The sequence below is a fragment of the Ursus americanus genome, chromosome 35, assembly GCF_024610735.1.
Source record: "Ursus americanus isolate L20-20 chromosome 35, mUrsAme1.1.p, whole genome shotgun sequence".
In the NCBI taxonomy this organism is placed as follows: Eukaryota; Metazoa; Chordata; class Mammalia; order Carnivora; family Ursidae; genus Ursus; species Ursus americanus.
In genome coordinates, this window is record NC_142161.1 from 23,032,052 (window position 1) to 23,049,155 (window position 17,104).

At 35.3% G+C, this 17,104-nt stretch overlaps 1 protein-coding gene and 1 pseudogene across 3 annotated transcripts in view; both read right to left on the reverse strand.

Annotated features, from left to right (window-relative positions):
• Positions 1–17,104, reverse strand: part of MIS18BP1 (MIS18 binding protein 1) — a 41,266-nt gene that overhangs the window by 8,585 nt on the left and 15,577 nt on the right. For all 3 annotated transcript variants that reach the window (XM_087859034.1, XM_045799302.2, XM_087859035.1), the window contains 7 exons: positions 15,023–15,110; positions 13,900–14,057; positions 13,136–13,287; positions 12,559–12,655; positions 9,400–10,264; positions 1,869–2,041; positions 965–1,125 (listed from right to left, as the gene is read on the reverse strand). In XM_087859034.1, the coding sequence (XP_087715160.1) occupies positions 965–1,125; positions 1,869–2,041; positions 9,400–10,264; positions 12,559–12,655; positions 13,136–13,287; positions 13,900–14,057; positions 15,023–15,110 (1,694 nt within the window). The remainder of the gene's footprint in view (positions 1–964; positions 1,126–1,868; positions 2,042–9,399; positions 10,265–12,558; positions 12,656–13,135; positions 13,288–13,899; positions 14,058–15,022; positions 15,111–17,104) is intronic.
• On the reverse strand, positions 2,052–9,391 carry LOC123793492 (small ribosomal subunit protein uS19 pseudogene; annotated as a pseudogene).

Consider the following 17,104-nt stretch of genomic DNA (forward strand, 5'->3'; position numbering starts at 1 on the left):
GGTTTACTTATTTTTCCTTTGTCAGCTAATATAACCACCTCCCCAAGTATTCATTCAGCCTTTTGAATTTTTTCTTGCCCACCTTTTCCTTGCCATCTTGACAATTTTTTTAAAGATTTTATTTGAGAGAGAGAGTGAGCATGAGTGGGGGGAGGGGTACAGGGAGAGGGAGAAGCAGACGCTCCACTAAGCAGGGAGCCTGACGTGGGGCTGGATCCCAGTACCCTGAGATCATGACCTGAGCCAAAGTCAGACAAATTTTATTAATACTAGTAACTTTTTAAAAAAACATTTTATTTATTCATTTGAGAGACACAGAGAGAGAGAGCATAAGTGGAGGGGAGAGGGAGAAGCAGACTCCCCACTGAGGAGGGAGCCAGATGTGGGACTTGATCCCAGGACCCTGAGATCATGACCTGAGCCAAAGGCAGATGCTTAAACCATCTGAGCCACCCAGGCGCCCCTATTTCTAGTAACATCTGAATTAGTTCTTCATATTATAAACACTGGCTTTATTTGTTGTAAATATTTTTTCCCAATTGCTGAGGTTTTTAGTTATACGATTTTTTATACTATAAAAATTCTTTTATACATTTTAATGTCAACTTTGTGCTGCCACTAAATCCCTCCACTGAATTTACTATACAGTAGGTAATAATTTTATAAGTTTGCCTCATTGCATATGAAATTTTAAATATATACATGTAGCTATTTAAACATTTCTGGGTTTTCAATTTGGCTCTACACCCATTACCTTTGAAACTCACTGAAAGACGGACTCTGGACTGATGAGAAGAGCATGTGCTGGCGGACTGCTTCCTATACTGTATACTTTGGGTCATGTCTGTGGAACTATCAATCCTTGGCCTAAATTATTAGGGATGAACACTAACCATACATAAAAATGAAAGATGTAAAAGTGAATATAAAGAAAGCAATAATTTCATGCACTTAAGACTCTTACCAGAACTCTCTGATTCTGCGAAGGTGTTGTACTGAAAAAATCATCATGATCATCTTTTGGCAACTGTTCCAGAAAATCCCTCATTTGCTGTTTCCTCTTAAGAGTTCCCACTTTGGCAGTTATCTTAATAATTTGCTTCTTATCAGCATCACCTATCTTGCCTTAGGAGTCAGCAAAATATTTTGATAAGGACTTGGTCATTTATAGTAACTGCTCTAACGTTAACAGACTTTGTAAAATCTAAATTGTTTATATTAAGTAAACTCATCCTCTATTAATAAGTCTCTTATATAACAAAAGATTCTTTCTGTACTGGGATCTATGCAATATAATTAGTCCACAAGATACTCATGAAGAAACTACATAAGATTAGCCTGGGTGAGGTGGAAAATGTCTCTACCCAGTGGGAAGGAAAGGTTACCTCCTACATTCCCCTTGCTGAACGCCTATTAATTGATTTTAAAAAATATAAACCTTATTGAATTAAAACAGGGATAGGATACTCTGAAAGGTTAGTATACGCTCTGTCATAAACTCTGAGCATGAATGTGTACTCCTGGGGAATATGAAAACTAAATTTACTTTGAATTTTATTATGAATTTCTAGGGGGCCCTACCCAAGTGGCCTCAAATTAAATTAGACTCTTAGAACAATAATCCAGATACTGAAATCTTTGGATCTAACTGCAGATTTCCTAGAAAAAATTCAAAGCACAAGGCTGCTAAGGCTACTATTGATGGAATTAACTATCTAGATAAGACTTAAAACATGATATTTAGAAATCTTTCTAGCTTTAAAATGTGGAGAAAATACCTATAAGATGACAATACATGGGTAAATAAATCTAGTGAATGATTAGAAATCAATACTGAGAACTAGGCAAAAACAATTTACAAAGGTTACCATTTTGACCTTTGGGATTGACTGTTTTTTTCTTAGTGACAGGTTTCTGGGATCCTTTTTCTCTGGGATCCTCCATGTATTTCCTCTGGCATTCTTCAGCAGATCGAGAGCCTACAGCCATAGCTACATCTGACCAGAAACCAGGTTTGTGCTTTGGAAGAGATGCAAAAGCACTATGGAAGACCAAAACCAGTTAAAGAACAAGAAATTCAAATAAAAACAATCTCCTGAATACATACCACTAAGTCAATGAGATTTATTGAGCTAAAGGAATTTTAACCAAAATCATTCTAGATAACTGGGAAGAAGATACTATTCCTTCCACTCAGTAACTTACTTGAGTGCTTAAAATATGAAGATGTATACTTGACATATCTGGTAGGTATCTTCTATTTTGTTGTACTCTATGAAACCTGAAATTCATCTCAGGTCTTTCTTTCAACATATTTTTCCTAAGTTCAGCCATCAGTGACCTGATCTTCTGGGGTACTCTAGCATGACTAACTTTTCAACACTTGCTCAAATCTTACTGGTGCTAAGTATACTGGAAAATGAACTCTTAGTTGCTATATACTCTTAGTTATAAATTCTTATTAAAAAGTGTTATTCTTGCTCTCATTCTATCATAATTTCAGAACGCAGTATTTTATATATAATAATTGAGGGAAATGAAAATTGAAAGAGAAAAAAAACTGTTAGCCAATATGAGGTAGTCACCCAATTTAATAAATGAGTTATATTCTGAAAGTTTTATTTGTAAGTATTTAGAAACTAGTACACATATTTCTGCTCCCCTCCCTCCCCAAACAGTTTCTTACATATTGTGGTTGACAGTTTAGCCAGAAAAGATCTACTTAACTCACCAATTAACCTATGCAGCATTATGCTGGTAAGTTTTAAAAACCAGCTCTCTGGGTTAAAAAGTCCTTATTTGTAGCGTTTGCCAATTTTCATATTGTAAATACCTCTATCGTGGCTGATTTCAAGCTACCAACATGATGTCCCTGAACGTGGAGTACGAAATGTGTGATAGGACACAATTATATAGAACTTCCACCATGCAGATATAATTGATGTAAAGAACCTTAAGGCAGAGATAATAAAATGTAGTAAAATAATTAGGAAATGATGAGTTTAGGGTATTACTTAATAAATTTATCTAATTGTAAATCTGTATGAATCAGCTCTTGTGAACAGGTACAAGTTGATTATAGTACTCAATGCATAAAAGAAGACAAGTACTTACAGGCATTAAAAACTAATGAATGCTCTACTTTTTTGCATAATTATTCCACAGGTGTTCTAAAGTGGAGCGCTAAAAGGATTTGGAGGCTCAAGCTTCCCTATTTGTGTACATTAATTTGCAAGTATACAACTGTCAGGACTATTTTTCATAATAAAAATACTTAATGCATTTAATAAGAAATTAATCTGTAATTAACACATCTCTACTTTATCCCAGATAATTTTAAAAAGCAAATATAGTGTCACTCCAATCCTACTTGAAACTTCCTTTTATAGGTGACAGAGGGAGAAAAATACAACTTGTTTTCAAACTCACTAGCATAAAACCAAAGTATTTAATATGACTTTTACACTGTTCTTACCTCTTTAATCTCATCCTGCACTCTTCTGCCCTCACTTTCTGTACTGGTTTTTTGGGCCTCCTTTCAGTATTTCTAAATATGCTTTCTTCCTTTCTACTTTTATATATGTTGTTTTATTTAAAATGAACTTATCATGAAAATACGGCTTAAATAATTTTTATTTGTCCTTCAGATCTTAGTTCAAGTATCTGCTTAAGGTAAGTCAGATTTCCCTGATATATTTTCATAAACCTCTTAGAGTGATTACTTGCTAACTAGGTTATAAGCATGATGAGGAGTACAGAACAGTGGGCTGCAACTAAGAATCACTTGAGGAGCTTACATCAAATGTACAAGTAAGCAAATAAGTTATTAAAATAAGCAAACAGATTCACAGACTACCCCTGAAGGTTTCAATTTAGTAGGTTTGCAGTGGCATCGCTCTGAATAAAAAGCTCCTCAGGTGATTGTTTTGCTACGCAGTCAGGATTGGAACTGCTTTCTTAGTACTGGAACAACTAGATACAGTGTATCTAGTTAAGTGGGGTGTTAGGAATAGGTGATGACAAGGAAAGGTTGTCTCACTGACATGTGAGATAAAATCTGAAGGATGGACAAAATATAACAGGTGAAAATAAGGCAACAGTATTGGTAAAAAAATGAAGAGAAGGAGACAGGACATAAGGTTAAGGAATAGAGAGTAGTCCATATTTGTAGTATGGTAAATTTCAAAGGCATGGCTGTAGGTTAGAGCTTTGAAAAAAACGAGAAAAGCAGAGCCCAAACCCAAACCTGCCATATCTAAATATTTTAATAGTATGCAGTCTAGGCACCTTTTTTTTTTTATAAGTTAACATACAGTAAAATCGTCTGTTTGGATATGGTTCTATGAATCTTAACGAATATAAAGATTTGTACAACCATGATCACAAAAAATAGGATATGTAACAGTTTCATTACATTGAAAAAATTCCTAGTGCTTCCTCTTTGTTGTCCACCACTATACCCACTGGCAATCATTGATCTGTTTTCTTAGTTTTGTCTTTCAGAATGGAATTCTGGAAATGGAATTATACAGTATATAACCTTTTAAGCTGGCTTCTTTTTTTTCACTCAGCATAATGCCTTTGAAATTCATTTAGGTTGTTACATATATCAATAGTTCTTACTTCTTATTTCTCAGTAGTCCATTCATCCTAAGAATGTACCATGACTTATTGATGTAGAAAGTTCCGTAGAAATCAAAAGAGATAAACTCTATAAAACCACGCCATAAAGTTGTTTGTGAACTTCTGTGCTCACACCACAAATTTTGATATATTTTCATTTCTGTTCAGTTCAGTATCTTTTCTCCCAAGACTTCTTCCTCTTTGACCCATGGATTATTCACAAGTGTGTTATTTAACTTTCAACTGCTTGGAAATGTTCCTGTTTTATTGATTTGTGGTTTAATTCAACTATGGTCAGAAAACAAACACCCTATGCATGACTTCAGTTATTTTAAATTTGTTAAGATGTTTTTATGACCTTGTCAATGTTCTATCTGGTAAATGATCCACCTACTCTTGGAAAAAAATGTATTTTTTCCCATATCGTTGGGTGGATTGTTCTACAAATGTTGATTAGATAGTTGGTTGATGGTGTCGTTCAGTTCTTCTATAGCCTTGCTAATTTTCTACTAGTCAGTCAATTACAAGAGAAAAGCATTGATGATTCCAACTATAAATGTGGTTTTACCTATCTTTTCAGTTTAGTCATTTCCTTTTAGTTCTGATTTTGAGTCATGTATTTTGAGGGTTTTTTTGTTAGGTGCATATACATAAGATGGTTGTCTTCCTGGTGAACTGACATTTCTCTCATTTTGTAATGTTCTTTAACCTTGATAATTTTCTTAGTACTGAAATCTTTGACAGGTTTTAGTACAGCCACTTCAGCTATGAGTTTCCATGGTGTTTTTCTGTCCTTCAACTTGTAACTTACCTATTCCTATTTGAAATTTTTCTTACATGGCACTATAGCGGGGATATTTTAAAATTCATTCTAACAATCTGTCTTAAATGGTGCATTCAGACAACTAATATAATGTAATTATGTTTGGATTTAGGTCAATCATTTTATTTGCTTTCTGCTTTGTTCTGTTTTCTATTTCTCCTTTGCGGTCTTCTTTTGGGTTAACTATTTTTTTAGTATTTTTTCTATTATATATTTGAAAATACCTCTGTATAGTTTCTTAGTAGTTGCTCTAGGGATTATTACAAACATACTTAATAGTCTACTTAGAATCAATATTTTACTGCTTCAAGTAGAATAGAAAATTAACCACCATAAGTCTCTTCATCCTTCCTCTTTATATTGTAGTTGTTTTATGTATTAAATTTACATATATTGAAAACTCCACCATACAATGTAATATTTCCTATCAACCATTAAACATTTTAAAGAACTCAAGAAAATAGTCTGTTGTATTTATCCAGATAGTTACCATTTTTCTTGTTATTCCTTCATTTCTGATATTGACTGCCTCCTTCCTTTGCCATTTCATTGTTATCGAGCCTATCTAGTAAGTTTTTTATTTTGATTATTTTATTTCCCAGTTCTAAAATTTTCATTTGATCCTTGTCTTCTATGTCTGAAATTTTCTAAATTTCTGTTCTTTTCAAGAATGTTTGCTTTTAGTTTCTGGAGTTTTTAAAAAATTTTTGGCTAAAGAAGTCTGTGCCTTTACTGGCCAAACAGGCTACTTGATTGAGAGGGATGAAGTGGGAGGAGTGGGAGGCAATGATGCCGAGCCTGCAGTGCTTTATAAGCTTGTAGGTGGTGAAGAACTTGCCCACGTAATGGCCAATCGTAATGGCCAATCATCTCGGGCTTGATTTCCATCCGGCGGAAGGTCTTGCCGTTGTAGACACCCACCATGCTGCCCACCATCTTGGGCATGATGATCGTGTCCTGCAGGTGCTCCTTAACCACCCTGGGCTATGCGATAGGGAGGAGCTTCCTTCTTGGCCTTCCGCAGGCGCTCAAGCAGTGAGTATGGCTTCCTCCACAAATCCAGGTACAGCCTCTGCTGCTGCTGGGCGCTGTACAGCGGCATCAACCTCCTAGGACTGTCCAGCAGCTGGTCGAGGACTGCGCTGTAGGTCAACTTGCAGAAGGTGTTGTTGTTCTGCTCCGCTTCCGCCATCTTGTCAGCTCTTTGGTAAGGCTCCTGGAGCATTTTAATATACCTGCTTCACAATCTTGTCAGATAATTACAACATCTGTGTCATCTCAGCATTAGCATCTTTTTTTTTTTCCCCATGAGTTAAGATTTCCCTGTTTCTTCATATACTGAGTAATTCTGGACTATTTCATAGGCATTTTGAAATACTGTAAAACTCTTGGTCGTGTTTATCTATGGAGAATGCTAATGTTTTTGTTTTAGCAGGCAGTCAATCTGGTTATAACCTGAGCTATAAATTCCAATCAGTCTTTTGTGGTTGTAGTTTCAGTATGTTCTATTTTTAAAGCTTTGCAATGCTATTAAAATATCCTGTGTGGGGGACACTGAGTGGCTGGCTGGCTTAGAAACTGGGTGGCAGCCTACCTCTTAGTTCAGTCTTGGGTATGCTGTTTAGGATCAGATCCTCACATGTGCAACTCAGGGGTAAGCCCAAAAGTTCATAAACAACTTTATATAGGGTTGCTTTCCCTAGCTCCTTCCTTAGCAATTTGTAGTTCCCTAGGGCTCCTGTTTTTGGTTCTCTGGCAGAAACTTTGGGCTTTAGTTACTCAGCTCTGTGGTTCACTTCATACAAGTCTTTATGTAGTGCCAAGCACAAAGGACAGAAAAACAAAAATGCAACACAAGTTGCCCTACCTTTTTTTTTTTTTTTTTTTAAAGATTTTACTTATTTGAAAGAGACAGAGCGAGCATGGGGCTGGGGTGGGGAGAAGGGGCAGAGGGAGAAGCAGACTCCTCGATGAGAGGGAGCCCGACACAGGGCTTGATCCCAGGACCCTGAGATCATGACCTGAGCTGAAGGCAGACACTTAACTGACTGAGACACCCAGGCGCCGCAGTTGCCCTACCCTTTGAGACCTATATGTAATTGGAGGAAAGTATGTAATTTGAAGATTAGTAAGAATGCAGGGGAGGTTTCTGATGTTAGAAGCACAACTATACATTAAAATTAATCTGGAGAGACATAAAACAGTTTACACAGATGCAAATAACAAAGTAAAAATATAAGGTTACTTCCACAGTTCAGGCAGGTATTAGAAGTCTGAAAAAGAGTAGTGTGAAGAGAAAAGATGCAGATGCAATGATCCTGTGGAAAAATCTATAGCTCCTTGAGAACTACTTTGATTTAAAAACAAAAATCAATAATGATAAAGCTTAATGCTAGCTGACTGAAAGAATTACATTTTCAGAATCAGGAATGTCAGGCCAAGTAGATCAGCAGAGGAAAATAAGTTTAGTTTTTGACATATTAAGTTAGAATCTCTGTAAGTGAGATTTATGGAGAGATGCCCAACAGGCAAAGGGAAATACAAATCTTTTTATTTAAGATTTTATTTATTTATGAGAGAGAGAGAACACAAGTGGGGCGAGAGGCAGAGAAGCAGAACCCCGGGATCATGACCTGAGCCAAAAGCAGATGTGTAACTGACTGAGACACCCAGGTGCCCCATGGGAAATACAAATCTAAATACAAGAATTCAAGACTAGAGATACAGATTTGGGAATCCCTGTTCAAAGAGTAAAGTTAGAACTATGGAAGGAAAAGATCACTGAGGACTACATTATCATAGCAAGAAAGCAGCCAAAACCAAGAACTTCTGAGAAGGAGGAAAATTCTCTGCCTGAAAATAAGACAGAGAAGGAACATTTAGGAAAATGAAAGAGAAGGAACACAGTGGCACAGAGATTTCAAGAGTGTTTCAAGAAGGTAGATATGAAAATGAATTCCAAATGTTATAAGGTTAGGGAGCACTCAAGCAAATGAATCACTGATCGTGGTATGTTTCTATCTTCTCTCTTATCAATCACATCTTCCTTTCTTTCTACTAGATCATTCCCATCACACCACCATACTCTGGCTTGAGTCCTCTTACAAACAAACAAGTAAGCAACCAAACATACATCTTCCCTTATCTTCACAGTCTTCTATTACCTATTCATTTTTTTGTTCCCTGTCACTGCCAATTTCTTGTGTTATCCACTTTACTCTCTCATTCACTCTCCACTGCTCAACTATGCTCTAGCTTCCAATGCTACTGCACTACTCAAACTGCCTGTCAAGTCTATGCAGCTAAATACAATTCTTGTTATACTTAATTAGCAGCACTAACCATGAAACCTTGGATGGATCACCTAATTTCTAAGGCTATTTCTACTCTGTAAATGCAGGGGAAAAGACCATATTTAAATAATCTGCAGGTCTGAATTCAGCTTTAAGGTTTTGTAATAGTAAATTTTACTATAAAATATTTCTTAAAATATGATTATCCGAGACAGCAGCATTTCTCTTTTACAATATTTTTCCCCACCTTAGTTGAGGTATAATTGTCAAAATTGTATAAAGTGTACATGGGATCACTTGATATACATGTTCAGTGTGAAATGATAACCGCAATCAAGTTAAATAATACATCCACCCCCCTCACATAGTTACCCTTTTCCTGAGGGGGAGGGTAGCTGTCTTGAAACATTAAATGGGAAAGAAAGGAAGACTAACTTTTCTTTTGCTCATATGCAAGCTGTAGAGATGGCCACAAAGTACCTAGTTAGAAGTTATCTGTATTCTCCCTCTATTCTTTGTATAAATTTCTCTCCGTGTCTTTTTGGATATCTTCCATATTAATGATTAGAGGTCACTAAATTAGCTCCTTATTGGAATTTTTAGGTCTTCAACTGTTTTGTGGCCACTCTAGATATTTCAGAGTCAAATTTAACTACTCACCAATGAAGTTTCTGCAATTCCTTCTCACTCCATTCTTCATCTTGAACTACACCAGGAAAACATTCAAAGGAATGCCTATTTGTCTTATTAGATCCCGTCGCCTCAACAACTGGAGACTTATTCCTAATACCAGATTTCTGAAAACTTTCTTTAGCAGAACATCTAGCTTTCTTTTGTTTGATATAAAATTCACTTTCACTTTCTTCAGTTTCAGATTCAGAAATCGCTGGGATTTTCCTTGTGGTTCTTGTGCTTTTCCTCAGGTGAACCACTGTTTTTTTGGTATTCCTTGCTCCGGTTTTCTTAGCAATTTCAGCTTTTTTTCTAATTCCCCTTTCTGTTTCGCTCTCTTCACTAGACAAATCTGATGAGGACTGATGCTCATAAAATGACGTGGATGCATTTTTTATTTTCTTCAATTTTGGTAACAACCTTGTATTTTTCTTAAAGTCAGAGGTGACAGTTTGTGCCTTTTCAGGACTAGATATTTTGATTTTCTGGTTGACCATGAGTAAATCACATTCACTGCGATCTTCCTTGTTTTTATTTTTATGATCCACACTGTACTCGAATGCATTTTTGAAGGTCTTTGTGGGCTTACTGATCAAATGTGCAGTTCCATTTAAGTCTGATTTATTTTCTTTTTGATGCTTTGACACTGCAAAATCTGTTACCGCTTTAACAGTGCCAGAGGACAGATTATACTTCATGCATTTTTGTTCTATCACTTTTTTAGACTTAAGTGGTGTCACTAAAATATAAGCTTCCTTCTGATTAAGAGCCATACATTTTCTTTCTTCATCTGAGAAAAACGGTTGTCTTGAGGTTAGAATGTCAACGGATACATTCGAATCTTCAGTTCTCTCTTTAATTTCATAAGACAAAACCAAAGATCAAAATATCAAATTAGCTACAAACAAAGCTCAGAATTTTTTTTTTCTAAAATAAAGTATATTGTTTGTTTCCCCATAAGCTCCATTCTACATACTACTCTCATTATTAGTCTTCCTGATGCACCAGTCTGTTCAGGTTAGGACCCCTTCATTGTAAACATATTTTTTTATACCAACTGCTCCGTGACTTCTTAGTCTACTTACTGTACACATAAGCTCCTCTTCTGGCCTTCAGTGAAGTGCCCATCTCTCACTGTACTCAAGTGTGAACCATATTCTATGTCTACTAGACCACTATTTCTCCCAATTTTCTTGATTCTCAACTTTCACTAATAGCATTCTACTTGGAAAGTTTTCTTCACTCACAAACCAAATCACTACTTGTTTTAATTCCATTCTCTAATCTGCCTAATGCACAAACTTTGTCCTGATTCCATCAACTGAATGAAAGTTCTCCTTCAAATTTCCAGAATACTTTTAAATAATGCCATGTTTGACAATGTGCCTTGCATTATAAATACAAACTTGTCTTATCTTTGAACTAGACTGCAAAAAAAATCCTTAATAGTATGAATTTTGTCTTCATTTTTGGATTTTTTTTGTTGTTATAGGACAGAGCCTTTCAAATATGCAGTAAATGATAAATAAATATTTGTTAAATCAACTCTTTAGAGGTAAAATACTTAGGTGACATAAGAAAACCACTAGGGTTACTAAAACCTTACTAGGTATGTTAATTCCTTACATGAAATGCAAGCTATCCTCGTTAGGGGAACAAGGAACTCTATCTGTGTGGCCCATTCTCATCCCTAATGGTAGCAATGGAAACATAGTTTGGCTGAGTTGCCCAAACTCCATGACATCATGGGATAACAACCAAATCAGAACTTGGGAATCTTTATTATACTGTGTCACTAAAGAAAGCAAATTAAAATGAGAGAAATTCTCCAATTTGAAACTTAAGAAAACAGAAGCCAAACTAAATTAACTTCTAATTATAAATTATCCAACTGTATTTATAAATAATATATACAAATTATAATCACACCAATCATCATAGTGAAATACTGCAACAACCTACACATATTATGTACCATTTTACAAGATGAATGATAAAATGAAAGACGGATGAGTAATGTTGGATGCTGGGGAGAAAAGAAGCCGCTAAATTATAATTCATGGAGAAGTGGTATTAATCAAAAGTAATCAAGAAAGTGTCTGCAAGATTTCTCAATGGAATCATCTATCTTCATGAGGGAAGTGTTTTAATTCCTCACAGAAATCTGATTCAAATGTTGAACTGGCAATTTGAAAATTTTGAACTTTCTAATTTTAAACAAAATACTTTTATTCTGAATATTTTTATTCATTTTATTAAATAATCTGAATAAAGATTTATCCTATTCTGGATACTTTAACCTAAGTTGCATGATCCTGATAGTCTAAATAGTATTGCTTTTCCTCTCTACTTCTTTAAACACTTACAAATGTTCTTCACTTTCACTTCCTTTCACTTATAAGAAGAAATAAAAATGCTACTAAGCTGATGGATTTAACTCAGTATGAAATTTTAAACTTGCTAAGGTATAGAGAAAAGGCTCTTTAAATTCTGTTATGCAGGATTTCAATGAAATCATTTTGAAAATCAACACTTACACATAGCTAAATGACGGCATTAATTTCATAAAAAGATTCATAGTCTTTAAACGTTTCTTTTAAATGTAGACCAATAAAGATATATCACCTTAAACATTCCAAAAAGCATATTTAAAATAATTTTTGTGATTAAAAAAAAATTAGGGGTATCTGGCTGGCTCAGTTGGTAGAGCATGTGACTCTTGATCTCAGGGTTGTCAGTTTGAGCCCCATGTTGGGCGTATTGTTTACTTTAAAAAAAAAAAGGTTAAAAAAATAAGTAAATAAAAATTATTTAGTACCTAGATTAAGGGAGGCAAACCTACAAGTAAATATGGTATGTAAGGTAATGGATTGTTTTATTATGCAAATCATGTTATATAGAAAAACAAAACCCTACTGTATACCTGAAACTAATAACACCGTATGTTAATTATGCTTCAATTAAAGAAAAAAAAAAAGGTTTAAAAAAAAAAAAAAACCCACAAAAAACAAAACACCCCCGACATTTATAACCACTGAAATACTTGGTTTACCATTTTAGATTTGGAAATTTATGAGATCACTTTTATTATATTAAAAACATTTCAAATAAAAGCTGCTTATTATAAAACCAATAAAGATATATTACCTTGCTTCTGACTTTTAATTATCATTTTGTTTGTTCTTTCACAATTTTCAAGTTTCTCTGAAGACAAGTTTTCATATTCTTTCTTTCTAATTAATTCCTTCAAAACAAAAAGATAGCTTTTTTACTTTAACGACTACTACCTATAAACATGACCTCAAGTATTTTCACAGTATGTATCAAGCACATAAATATCTAGGTACTTTTAGTTCTACAAATTTCATTAATGGAAGCATTCGGAAACTCATTTGCCAGAGCTTAAGCTTTGGAAGTACCATGTGGGTATCCACTATCTTAGTTATTCCTTTATCGATTTAATACCTGTGATATGTCAGTGCATGCACACACACACACACACACACACACACACTGTATTTAAGTCTTACTCTAAGAGCTAAACTTTCTGTTATTATTGATTGCACTTTTCCAATGAGACATGGAGAAAATAAATATCAAGACATTGTCAAGACTAACAAAAGGCTGATATTTAACAGAATTCATGATTTCTGATTTGGTCCCAAACCTTTTTAGTAGCATCACACCACCACTCTACATATCACAGTGTACCATAAAAGCTTACCTGATTAGATAAGTCATTTCCTCCTCCATTTTGAAAAGTATTATTTACTTGGTCATCTGGAAGCCTTAATGGTGGTTTATTTTGGCAATTATCATGGCACATGTTTAATTCTGTGGCTCCTGGCAATCTACTGTGCTTACCATTTTTCAGTTCTAGGTGTACAAAGATGGAGATTTCAACAAATTATTATATAGAAGATAAGCTGCCCTTCCACATTAAAGAATTCACTTTCAAAAAATGTTATCTAGAAAGAGTAGTAAGTTAATGTTCATACTTTTTTCCAGCCGGGGGTAGGGTGGGTTGTGAGGCAGATTACAGTTTTGGCAAAGAATTGACACAACAGTTCTGCCAGCTACCTTTATAGCAATGGTCATTCAAAAAACATGCCATTCCCTCTATGAAAGCAAACTGGTTTTATTCTGTTAACAAAAATGTAATTTAGTATAAAAATATAGGCATCTGTAATATAGGTCCAAGGCAGGTTGGTAGCCTAAATACCTCAAGTCTAGGAAACTGAAAGAATAACCATCTTTCATTGACACGTTTATCAGTGTTCTTGATTCTGATGAACTAAAATGTAATATTTAAAGAAATAAGCAGAATGCTAACTATGAGCAGACTGCACTGCAGTTTTTCAAGTATTAAAAAATAAGAATTTTAGGGCAGTGTAAGTCAAAAACTCAATACAATATAAACAGATAAATGTGGAGCTCATGTAAGAATTTATCACTATACCAGGAGAAAAAAAAAAAGAGCAAACATACCCAAATGACAACAATCAACGTCGTAAGTAGTGCTGGCTCTTTGGAGGACATCTATTTGGTTTTCTCTTGCATTATTTTTTGAGGATTTTCGTACGTCAGGGACAAATCTTCCAGTTTTCTGTTTTTGTCTGGCCTTTCCCTCTTTCTTTTCACAAGCCCTAAAAATAAGTATGTATTTTTTCCTTTAATACTTGTTCTCAAAAAACAAAAACAAAAAACTAAATATACAAATAAAATCCCTCCGATAAAAATTTTCCCCCCAGCAAAGATTACCTTTAATCTTAAATTATTTAAGCCTTTATGACTTCTACCTCTTCCCCCACAAAGAACTGAAGGACAACACCTTAAATCAAAAGAATCAAATAAAACCTTGTAAGTGTTTACTATTCTATGCTTTTATTTTCTATTTAAGCTAATAGTGTAAGAAAATTACAGGACAAATGCTGCCAGTTGCCTATATTTGGAAATAAATTTTACTGAAACACCACCACATTCATTCCTTCAAGTACCGTCTATGGTTGCTCTTCCATTACAAAAGCAGAGCTGAATAGTTGACAGAGGCAGTATGCCCATAAAAACACTTCCTATCTCGCTCTTTACAGGAACCCCCCTGCCTGGCATTGTAAGTTATACAATTGTACTGTGATTAATTATGTCACTGTATCCCCTATGAGTTCCTTTAATGGCAAGAGTTTTGCTTTGCTTTCCCTGTGCCAACACAGTGTCTGTTAAACAACTGAAAATAACTACTGAAGGAATGAATGTAAGAAAAAAGGACCAAGAACTTTACACTCATGTTTAACAGCGACACGCCTCTTAAAGGGTAGTCGAATGAGGACACTCCCTGAAATGTCATCAGTGTTATTTACCTTTTAGATTTATTCCATATGACAGAAATTCAAGTAAAGTATTACTGCTTTCTAAAAATCCAAGATCAGAGAGAACTTCAAAACTAACATTCCCTACCCCCCTGAAAAAGAAACTAAAACCAATTTACATTGGTTACATGAACAGATATATTTGTAAAAGCCCCTCAAATTTTATACCTAAAATGTGTTCATTTTATCAAATGTAAATTATACCTTAATAAAGTTACTTTTTAAAAAGTTAAGAAATACTTTACCTTAATTGTTCTAGAAAATTATCAATATGCTCTTTCCATTTTTCTGGAAAGCCGAACATAAACTTCCTTGTGAGATAATTTGGATATCCTATTTAACAATAAACAAAAAAAAAAAATTATCTGAAAGCCGAGAATTTTAAAGATGTCATTGGTTCATTAGGTCATTGAAAAAATATATACTTATTGCTCACTTTGTGCCAGGCACTGCCACAGACATTAAGGATTCAGCAATTAACAAAACAAAAATTCCTGCCTTCATGGAATTTGCCTTTTAGTGTGAACGAGAAAGCAAACCAATAAATAAACACCTTGTTTGTTGGTCATCAATGCTACAGAGAAAAATTACGCAAAGGGCAAAGGGATACGAGTGTATTTATGCTGGGGGAGGAAGAAGGGTACAGGCAGCATTTTTAAAAAGGTTAGTCACAGAGGTTCTCACTGAAACAGCATCATTTGAGTAAAGCTTTGAAGGACATGAGGGAATGAGCCACGTGTCAATATGGGATTAAAACACTGGAAGCAGAGGGAAAGAAATAAAAGGCTATGAGGTAATAGTGTGCCTGGCCTGATGTACAAATTAGTATAGTTGGAGTGGAATGAAAGAAGTTTGTACTAGGAGACTCCTCAGAAGGGAGTAGAGGCAGTAGGGGAACATGAAAGATGATAAGGCTCTGGGGTCATTTTATGGACCTAGACTTTTACTTTGGGTGAGACGGGAAGCTATAGTAAGATTGTGAGCAAGGGAGCCACAGGATTTGACTTACTTTAACAGGACTGTAAAAGCTGCTATTTTGAGAAGTCTATGGAAATACAAGTGGACAAATAAGGATTCTGCAATGATTCAGACAAAAGATAAGGGAGGTCTGGAACACAGAGGTCAGCAGAGGCCTGGCTTCCCAATAAATTATGGAGATAACGCCAATTAGATGTACTGACCCACTAAATGTGGGTGTGAGAGAGACTGAAGATTCAAGATGTCTCCAAGGATTGTGGCTAGCCACTGGAATCAAGGAAAGAGGCGGAAGACTATTACCTAAGCAGATTTCAGGGAGAAGACCAGGTTTTAGACATATCAAGTTTGAGATGCCTGCAGACATTTTACTGGAGATGTCAAACGGGCAGATGGAAAATGAGTTGAGTGGCTTGGGGAGTTTTTTTGGTAAGAGATATAAATTCGGCATTTGTTACCATATAGATGAGATTTAAAGCCTAAAAGAAATCAGCACAGCACTGAGTGTATACAAAGAGCCACAGTCTACCCCATTATTTAGAGGCAAAGAACAAAGAGCGAAATAAGCAAATAAACTAAGAAGGAACAGGGAGTAAGGCAGCATGAAAATCTGAATATACTGTTTCAGAAGGCAAAGAAGTATTTCAAGGAGGTAAGTATGACTGTGATAAGAATATACTAGATTTAGCAATGTGGGGACCACTGGTAACTGTTATAAGGGCTGTTTGGTAAAGAATTTCAGTTTAAGGCATGATTAAAGAGAATTTCTTAAAAATGGGAAAGAATTCAAGGAATTGGAATCTGAGCTGTTTTTGCTGTAAACAGTAGCTGAAATAAGTGGGGTTAAAAGGGTTTTTGTTTTGACAGGATAAGGGAGAATTACTGGAGTGATATCCTTGAGTAAAAGAGGGAAAATGGAAAGTAGAGTACAAATGGAGAGGCTGACACAGACAGGAGTGTGGACAGTTCATTCCTGACAAAAGCAGAAACAAAGGTAAGCAGGTCAGTAAATGTGATGGTGAAGTTCTCTTCTGATTGTTTCTATTGCTCAGGCGTTCCGCTCTCTCCCAGTACCTCTCATGTTAGGGGAAACAAGGAGGTATTGAAAATTTGTAAAAATATGCAATAGTCATCAAGGAGGATGGGAGAGTGAGTGTAACAGGGAAACGTGGTAGGATACCAAATAGCACCAAGAGACCACAACTTGTTGCTGGTAATCACAAACTTAAATACTCAGGTATGTTTTTCTTCAGCCTCATTACTGTGCACAAGGCATATGCAGGAAATTAGATTATAACAGGACTGGGGTTGTGCTGGGCAGGTTCAACAAACTAGAGAGTTAAATTATAGTC